Source organism: Cricetulus griseus, chromosome 2 (assembly GCF_003668045.3).
Source record: "Cricetulus griseus strain 17A/GY chromosome 2, alternate assembly CriGri-PICRH-1.0, whole genome shotgun sequence".
NCBI classification, from domain to species: domain Eukaryota; kingdom Metazoa; phylum Chordata; class Mammalia; order Rodentia; family Cricetidae; genus Cricetulus; species Cricetulus griseus.
In genome coordinates, this window is record NC_048595.1 from 52,925,938 (window position 1) to 52,936,402 (window position 10,465).

Sequence of the window (10,465 nt, forward strand, 5' to 3'; positions counted from 1 at the left end):
AGTTAAACAATTCAAATAGACCTATTATCCCTAAGGAAATAGAAACATTAAAAGGCTCCCCCAAAGAAAAAGCCTAGGGTCCGATGGTTTCAGCATAGAATTCTACCATTATTTCAAAGAGGTAATCCTCACAATAAAAACAGAAGAAACATTATCAAATTCTTTTTATGAGGCTATAGTTACATGAATACCAAACCATACAAAGATGCAACAAAGAAATAGAATTACAGACCAATCTCCCTCATGAACATCAATGCAAAAATACTCAATACTGGCAAACCAAATCCAAGACACACACACACACACACACACACACACACACACACACACACAACACACACACACACACACAGACACACACACACACACAGACACACACACACACACACACACACACACACACACACACCATCCACCATTACCAAGTAGGTTTTATCCCAGAGATATAAGGATGGCTCAACATAAGAAAATCTGTCAATGTAATCCGCCATAAAAACAAACCAAAAAAGATAAACCACATGATCTTATTAGATTCAGAAAAACACTTTAATAAAATCCAAGACCCCTTTTCATGATAAAGGTTTTGGAGACATAAGGGACACAAGGAGCATACCTAAACATAATAAAAGCTATATGCAGCCAACATCAAATTAAATGGAGAGAATCTCAAAGTCACTGAAATCAGGAACAAGATAAGGCTGTCCACTCTCTCCATATCTTTTGATATAGTACTCAAAGTTCTAGCTAGCGCAGTAAGACAACAAAAGGAGATCAAGGGAACACAAATTGAAAAGGAAGAAGATAGACTTTCACTATTTGCAGATGATATGATAGTACACATCAGTGACCCCCCAAAAATTCTACCAGGAACTCCTTCAGCTGATAAACACCTTCAGTAATGTAGCAGGATACAAGATTAACTTGGAAAAAGCAGTAGTCCTCCTATATACAAACGATAAATGGTCTCAGAAAAAAATCAGAAAACAATACCCTTTACAGTAGGCACAAATAATATAAAATATCTTGGGGTCTAACCAAAAAATGAAAGACCTGTATGACAAGAACTTAATAAAAAGAAAGAGAAGAAATCATGAGAAACTAGAAAGATGTCGCATGCTCGTGGATAGGTCGGATTAACTTAGTAAAAACAGCAATCTTATCAAAAGCAATCTACAGATTCAATGCAATCCCCATCAAAATCCCAACACAATTCTTCACAGACCTCAAAAGAACAATACTCAACTTCATATGGAAAAACAAAAATCCCAGGATAACTAAAACCTAAAACAATCCTGTACAATAAGGGAACTTCGGGAGGCATCACCATTCCTGACTTCAGGCTCTATAGAGCGATAATAATAAAAACAGCTTGGTAGTGACATAGAAACAGACACTTGTATCAATGGAATCAAATTTAAGACCCTGACATAAATCCACACACCCATGAACACTTGATTTTTGACAAAAAATCAAAATTATACAATGGGAAAAATAAAGCATCTTCACAAATGGTGCTGGCATAACTTGATTCTACATGTAGAAGAATGCAAATAGATCCATATCTATTGCCATGCACAAAACTCAAGTCCAAGTACATCAAAGACCTCAACATAAAACCAGTTACACAGAAGGGAAAGTGGGAAACTGCCTTGAATGCATTGGCACAGGAGACAGCTTCCTGAATATGAGTAGCACAGACACTGAGAGCAACAATCAATAAATGGGAGCTCCTGAAACTGAACAGTTTCTGTAAGGCAAAGGACATAGTAAGACAAAATGACAGCCCACAGAATGGGAAAAGATGTTCACCAACCCCATATCTGACAGAGGACTGACATCCAAAATATATAAAGAACTCAAGAAACTAGACATAAAAATACTAAATAATCAAATTAAAACATGGGGCACAGATCTAAACAGAATTCTCAACAGAAGAATCTCAAATGGCTGAAAGACATTTAAGGAACTGCTCAACATCCTTAGTCATCAGGGAAATGAAAATCAAAATGACTCTGAGATACCATTTTACACCTGTCAGAATGGTTAAGATCAAAAACCACAAGTTACAGCTTGTGGTAGAGAGGGTGTGGAGTAAGGGGAACACTCTTCCACTGATGGTGGGAGTGCAAACTTTTACAGCCACTTTGGAAATCAATATAGCAGTTTCTAAGGAAATTGGGAATCAATCTATCTCAAGACCCAGAGATACCAATCTTGGGCATATGTACCCAAAGGATGCTCAATCATACCCCAAGGACACTTAGTCAACTATGTTCATAGCAGCATTACTCATAATAGCCAGAACCTGGAAATAATCTAGATGGCCCTCAACTGAAGAATGGATAAGGAAAATGTAGTACAATTACCCAATGGGGTATTACTCAGTTGTAAAAAACAATGACCACATGAAATTTGCAGGCAAACAGATAGAACTAGAAAAAATCATTCTGAGTGAGGTAACCCAGATGCATAAAGACAAACATGGTATGTAATCAATCATAAGTGGATATTAGCAGTAAAGTATAGGATAAACAGCCTACAATCACAGCCCCGGAGAGGCTAGATAACAAAGAGGTCCCAAAGAGGGATGCATGGATTTCCCTGAGAAGGGGAAATAGAGCCTATCTCCTGGGTATATGGGGGCAAGAAATGGGGGGATGGAGGGATGGAAACTTGAGGGAGCAGGGTGGGCAGTGGGCTGGGTGTAGGGTGGCAGAATGGAGGTGGGACCAAGGAGTAATGAAAGAGTAATGAAAGAGAGGTCTTGATAAGGGGGGCATTTGGGGGTTAGGTAGAAGCATGGTGCCAGAAAACCCCCAGGAATCCACAAGGATAACCCCAGCTATGATTCCTACCAATAGTGGAGAGGGTGCCTGAACTGGCAATTTTCTGTAATCAGATTGGCGACTACCCTAATTTTCATGGGAGATGCTCTATCCAGTAACTGATGGAAGCAGATGCAGTGCTCCACAGTCAAGCACTGGGCTGAGCTCTGGGAGTCTTTTGAAGAAAGGGCTGAGGGACTGTACAAGCCAGGTAGGTCATTAACAAGGGAACCCACAGAAACAGCTGATCTTACCTTGTGGGGAGCTCATGGACTCTGAACCAACAGTTAGGGAGCCTCCATGGGACCAACCTAGGCCCTCTGCATGTATGTGACAGTTGTATAGCTTGATCTCTATGTGGGGCTCCTAACAGTGAGATCAGGACCTGTCCCTGGAGCTTAACTGGCTATTGGGAATCTATTCCCCATGTTGGATTTTCTTGCCTAGCCTTGACTCAAGGGGAGGAATTCTGTCCTCCCTCAACTTGATGTGCCATGCTTTGCTCAATCCCATGCAAGGCGTGCCCCACTCTGAGTGGAGTTACAAAGAAGGAGTAGAAGAGGAAAGAGGTAGATGGGAAGTGGGTGGTGGGGGTGGGGTGGGGCTGGGAGGAAAGGAGGGGTTATTTAGAAAAGAAAAGTACCATGTTGGCTTTGGTCAAGAATTTAGTATTAAACAAGATAAAAATGAAACAAGTATTTTAAGAAAGCTGGGAAGTAAAGAGTATTTTTCAATGACTGAAAAAATGTTAACATGCTTTCAGTTAACTATAAAATCTGCATATTCAAATTAATCTTGAAAAATGCCAAATCATTAAGATTTTAAAATAATCATAAACAGTTTTTCTAGGAATGGCATGAAGGTTTTTCTGGCTCCATCTACAGAGTTTTTGAAGTCAGTTTCATCTTGTAGATGATGGGAAGAAGTTCATATAATAATTCTGACTGGAGAACAATGAAGTCAAGATAGAATTCTGGTCTCTTTTCAAAATAGTTATATTAAAAATCCTTAAATCTATTATTTATTAATATTTTTCAACCATAGTCCACAGATTAGAATTATAGCCTACAAAATAAACTGTACCCTCAATAATACAAATGGCCAAATCTGAACTCATAATTTTTAAATAATATTTAGTGTAAATTAACATATCCAAGGCCAGAAGTCTTGTCAATGCTTTGTAAATTCACAGTTCACTTAATATGATTATTATTTTTAATAATATATTTTAATTATATATTAAATAATATATATTTAATAATATATTTTAATCATAATATGATTATTATTTTTTTAAAGTTATAAATTTAAATTTATAAATAAATTATTATTTATACAGTCTTCTGCCTGTATGCCAGCAGAGGGTATCAGATCTCATTCAAGGTGGTTGTGAGCCAACATGTGGTTGCTGGGAATTGAACACAGGACCTCTGGAAGAATAGTCAGTGCTCTTAACCGCTGAGCCATCTCTCCAGCCCACTTAACATGATTATTGATGGACTCATAAATTACTATTATTTCAATATTAGATTTTTAATGTAGTTCTTTTCCAGATCCAGAACCTTCTGTGTCAATAGTCTCTAAGAATCTCCAGGTAAAGAGCCCTCAAAAGGACAACCCACATCTGTAGGAACTGCATGCATGTATATCATTCAGTTAGCCTTTTCTCCTTGAATGATATATCTTTACCAATCATTTGGTTAAAATGAATCTATAAATGAGTAAGGAATCATGAGGTGGTAAAGTGTTCTTGTTCCCTAGTTGGGAGAATGCCTTGGTGCCATATGTCTAACTATGTCTACTAGATTCAATTACCTTTATACCAGTGTTCTAGCTCTTACTGGGTTTACATTCTTATGCGGAATACTTTGGTCACTACTCACATTTGATGAAGAACTTGTGCCATGGTCACTCCATTAGTCAGCTGTTTGACATCTTGACAGGGTGAGGCAGTCTTGAATGTCTGCAGCTAAAATGATATAAAACAAATCACCTTAATGTTGTACTATCCCTACAACACAAAATAAAATGCAACTAAAATTAATTTTATTTTGTTTAAATATGTATATTTCTACGGCTGCATAAAATGTTTAAAAACAAACACATTTTATATAAAATCAAGCCTAATATAGTAAAATGCAGTAGTGTTATGTATAAAATTACTCAGCGTTTCTAAAGAACACAAACTCTCAGCTGTATCTATTGTAAAAAGAACATCACAGAAAGAACTTCAAGATAACTGAGCAACTACTACTAAACTTTCATCGAAGTTACTCGATAGGAAAATAAAAGCTAGAAGTGTTAGGTCTAAAATTACTTATACCATATGAATGAGCTCTGAAAGAAACAGGATTATCCAACAATTAGCCATTGAGCACAAACAGCTGATTTGTTTCAATAGGATGGCTTCAACTATGGCTAACATTTCAAATATTTGATTTTAAAAATGTTCATGAGGTCGAAAAGATGGTGCTGCTGCTAAAGCCTGATGGTCTGTGTGCAATCTCCAGAACTGACATGGTAGAAGAGAGAACCAACTCCTGCAAGTTGTTTTCTGGCCTCTACACTCCAGTCATAGCATGTGGGCAAACAATTATTGTCATTTTAAAATTTCACGTATACTTTAAGAAAAAGTAGGATAGCGACATCTTTTTTAAAAACAGAAAATACAAGATAAATTTTATAAAGCAAAGTAAAAGTTAAAATGGATCATATAAATTTATAGAAATCTAATCTCTATCCATACTTAAATTCATTATGATTTTTATACATATTCATTCCCTTCACTTTTCATTACTATCCTCAAATTTAACATTTAACTATCAAAGTCTATAAAATTCCATTCCAGCATAACTCACTATGATTTTGTGTGTTTAGAGATTCAACAAATCTGTCCCTGTTTCTCTAACACAAAAGAGAGATAGAATGGGAAAACTAAGGCTAGCTATCACTGCTTTAAAATCCCATGGAGACAAGTTCTTGAGTTCTCACTTGATGTGGGCACTGTGGTACCAGACAAGAGTACAAGGGAAAAATTACAAGATTCTCCCTCAAAGCAGCTATCATTAAGAATTATAAAAAAGAGAAAATGGCACATGTCATACTGAGACAAGGGCCAGAGGAAGGAAGCATATATATACAAATACAAGAGAAAAATGGTATTTTTAGGGAGCATGCATTTCAGTATCATGGGATTGTCAGTACTAAGGAGGATGGGAAAAACTGTCAACCAAGGGGATTCAAGAGACAGGCAGGAGTGAGGATGCTGAAGGATCGTGACAAACAGCTTGGACTACATGTTATCCTTAGTAAAACCATCTATGTAATGGGAAGCAACCAGAAGACTTTCTACCACAGAAGATGACTGGGAGAACTAAGTGAAGGAGGGAGCATAATTACATCACAGTCTGCACATGGTTTTGTGCTCAATGGCTACTAGCACAATCTGGACAAGTTTTCCTTGAGTATAATACTACAGGGAAAATACATGCTCAAATCTCCAGACACATTAAGTCAGAAAGTCCAGGGTGGTTCTTGTACCTGTTGGCTTTAGAGAAATATAGAGTCACAAAGAAGTGAGAAGGAAGAAGAGAGATACAATAGAAACACAGAATATGAAAAGTGCTTGTGTACAGGAGATGAGTTAGGAAGTTCCTGCAGCCACCCTGTTTATAAAATGGACAGCACTGGGACATATATAATGTGAGCTCAGAGTACAGGATTAATGAAGTATATGAGACATAAAACAAGAATTTTGCAACTGGGTGGATACTCAAGAAAGAGAAACTGCAGTACCTGTAAAAGGAAAACATTGTGGCTACCATTTTCTATTTACATGTTAACTTTTCATCAATGTTTTACGAAATGGATATGATTAGTGGCTTTAAAGGATCAATTTCAGAATATTAGGCAGAAAAACCCTGATAGGAGTTAGTGAGATGGCTCAGCAATAAAAAACACTGGCTACCAACCTTGACACAAGTTCAATTCCTGGAACTCCCATGGAGAAGAAGCTCCCTCAAGTTGCCCCATCTCCACATGTACAATAACTGAACGTAATTTAAGAAGTTTGAAAAAGCAATGTAGACATATACATACATTATATCTATGAAATGGAGTTGCCTTCTTGCATTGTGTTTAATATCAACTTTTCCTCTTAACTGCAAATGAAAGTAGGTAACAAAGTAATTTCACTTGGGTACACTGAAAAGCTTTATAACCGAGAACAACAACAAAAATGTCTTAAATGAGACTGGTAAGATGGCTCAGTGCTAGGAGCCTTGGCTGCTCTTAGGAATAGGGTTCAATTCCCATCATTTATATGGCAGCTCACAACCATCTTTTAACTCCGAGGGGATACAATGCCAATTTCTGGCCTCCTTGGGCACTAGGCTTGCACATAGTGAATGTGAGAGCAGGTGTAAATACACACACATACACATAGTGAGCATGAACACAGCGAGCGCATACATACATCCACAAGCACATACACAGAATACTCAACACACAAAAATACTCATACACATAAAAATAAGTAAAATCTCAAAATATAATTTGAACAGTAATTTTCTCAGATTGCACATGTCTGCTTTTACTCTAACCTTTTAAAGTTAAAGCAAAAAGAAAATAATGATTAAAGTAATTTGGCCCAATATCCTTAGCTACTGGTGAAAGTTGAGTTCAAAGGTAATAAATAAAAAAGAACCTCATGACACTAAAAACCACAATGAAATTTGAAAACATTTCTTCAAACTTTACATATTCCCTCTCATATAAATTATACAATTTTTCCCTTTGACTTTGTATTTTCTAAGTAGCAGTACATTTTAAGAACTATTTAAAAGAAACATCCAGATGATAAAATCTAACACTTAAAGAGTTACCAAAAGAGACACCCTTCACCTAGCCAGCTTCTCTTGATGATGCTCCTGCTTCAAGGAAGACCTACTCCTGCTGCAAAAAGCCGCACTACTTCCAGCCATCTGCTCACCTGCATGACTTGCCTACTGCAAATGTTTTTCATTTCAATCTCAGAAACAGTGCTAGCTCTTCTCAAACACAAAATTACTTAGCATATTTGGGGATACTTTATGGGCCAAAGACAACCTGACAAATGTCTATCTTCTACTACTTCCTTTCAGGGTACAGACAATAGAGTTCATGTGTATCAATGACTACTAATAGTTCTCCACTGAGTTTGGAACTGATTTTCTATGATTTCTACTCCTTGAAACAATGATGCAACTAAAAATACAGAACAAGAAGTCTATACTAGTTAATGGTGGAATGTCATTCTTAGAGGGCAGAGTCAAGACAACTTTACTTTGATTCAATATATTGAGATCCTAGTGTGTATTCCTCCTCTTAGGGTCACAAAAAAAGCAGATCAGGCACGGGTGGGTTCTGTTGCCAAGCAGTAAACTACTAGATAATTTCAGAAAGGCCTGTTAGCCAGAATGAGTTCAAGGCTAACCTGGCATCTCAGATTATGTCTTGACTTAAGTAAAAAGGAGGTTGAGGATACAGTTATGTTGGTGGAGCACTTGCAGAGACCCCTAGTTCAATTTGGGGGTGGGCAGGAGAAGCAGCAAAGGAAAATAAATGATAAAGCAATGCTCTAGAAGAGTTGGAGGGAATAGGTTTTAAAGCTAGATCCAAAGATAAGGAGGTAGTCTTGCCTAAAAGCCAAGATCCAGGTCAAAGTAGCACCAAGCAGTGTGTCCATGAAGCTTCCTAAGTAGAGCTACCAGGTTATTCTCAATCACAAAACTGGGCAGTGTTATCGTGAAAGGTACATCTGGCCATAACAGCATAACTATAAGACAGCAATGGTTTGTCAGTCGTTCAGTTTTCTCCAGTATACAGCAGCCTGGGACAGCAGAAGCCAATAAGCCACTGGCAACCAAGTGCCCTCTGTTTGTGATTCCTTATTTGGTTCATATTCTTTCAGATCTTGGGGAATTTTGCCTTCCACTATAGTTACCCACAGCTAGGCAGTTTAACTGAATCCTGACAGCCTAGCACCCAGTAAGAAGTTAATAAAAACTGCTTTAAGAATGGACGTGGTTTTAACATTTTTAAATATGGCAGTGCAGTTTAAGAATATCTTGTACTTCAGCACCTGACAGGGAAGTCAGTGACATCATAAAGAACCAAGCTTACCATTTCAGTCATGATCAGACCACAAAACTGGAGATCTGGGCACACCCTATGATTAGCAATTTGTTTCTAAACAAAGCAGATCTTTAAAAATAATACTGCCTTCTTTCCTGACAATCTCAAGTAGACTGCCTAAACCTAAACAATAATTAAAATAAACATTGGGATTGACAATGAGCTAAATGCTTTAAACCCTGAAATCCCAGCTACTGGCATGCTACTTAAAACATGTTATTTAAGTCCAAAGTGCAAAACTAACTGCATATTTCAAACACTCACAGAGATCTTTCTTATTTGTCCTTTGGATTTGTTTGCATTAGGAGATGGCTAGGCAATCTCTTGGAGAATGTAATCCCTTCTGATCCAGTCTATTTGCATTCCAATCAGACAGACGGCCTTCCACAAAACTGCACAACTGGGCTGAGCGGCGAGAGTCATCAACAGCAGTTTGTGGGGCGTCAAGTATTACGCTAGCACAATAAAGGTTAGGAATCACACCTGGATGCCAGTTCTGTCCGATCTAGGCAATTTCAACAGGTAAGAAACCATTTTGCTCATTGGAATAATGGAAGAATCTGAGGACAGAGTCAGTTCGTCAAGTCTGCACCAATGAGTCCTGCACATGGAGCAAGGGTAAACAAAAATGCCAATTCTTTTTATTCTTTACAAAAGAAAAGGTATTGAGAAGGGAAGGGGAGGCAGAGAGGTAGAGAAAAAGAGCTCCCATTGCAAAGGCAGGTTGGCCGTCTCTCTTAAGCTGTGTGGGCCCACAGGGAGAGCAAGCTGGGGACCGAGCTGGCCAGCATGTCCTAGCCACCTGTGCGCGGTGGGGCGCTGTGGCTGGGTGGAGAACCCGGAGAACCCGGTCTCGGACGGACGGGAAGGCTGCCAAGCAGGTGGACGTGGCAGCCGGAGGTTCCCGTGCTCAGCCCGCCCCGCGGGTGGCCTCGCCAGCGAGCACTGACCACACTCACCCAGATGATGAGGCTGTCACACAGCGGCAGCTCGGGCTGTGGCAGCGGTTGCGGGTCCTCCATCGTCCGGGGACCTCGACGCCGCGCTCAGCGACGGACGCGCCTCCTCCTGGCCCCGCGTCAACGACCTGCGCGCCCGCCACCGGAGCTTGGCGGCCAGGCCCGGCGCCCGCGCCGTTCACGCGCGAAGCCTCACGCCGCCGACGTCGCGGCGCGACCGCCCCCTCGCCCACCGCGTCCGTCCTGTGCCAGGGCACCTGAGCCAGCCCCGCCCGCCGATCGCACACGGCGCGCTGAGTGACCTCTGCGAGCACCAGTCACAAAGAAGCTGGGCGCCAGCGAGGCCGGCAGGGCGGGAGGAGCGGGAACAGGTCGTGCAGGAAGGCTGCTGATTGGACGCGCTCCAGGGGACTCTTGGCCAATCAAGGAGGGGCAAGCCCCGGCGTCCCAGAGGAGCGGGAGTCGGTGGGCGGAGGTTTATGACCTGGCAGGTGCAGTGAGGGCGGG

At 40.0% G+C, this 10,465-nt stretch overlaps 1 protein-coding gene across 1 annotated transcript in view; it reads right to left on the reverse strand.

The window, feature by feature from the left end:
* The window catches only part of Hook1 (hook microtubule tethering protein 1), a 48,174-nt gene extending 38,153 nt beyond the window's left edge, over positions 1-10,021 (reverse strand). Inside the window, exons 1-2 of the mRNA XM_027400432.2 lie at positions 9,959-10,021; positions 4,709-4,794 (exon numbers count right to left, since the gene is read on the reverse strand). Of these exons, the coding sequence (XP_027256233.1) occupies positions 4,709-4,794; positions 9,959-10,021 (149 nt within the window). The remainder of the gene's footprint in view (positions 1-4,708; positions 4,795-9,958) is intronic.
* Between the last annotated feature and the right edge of the window lie 444 nt (positions 10,022-10,465).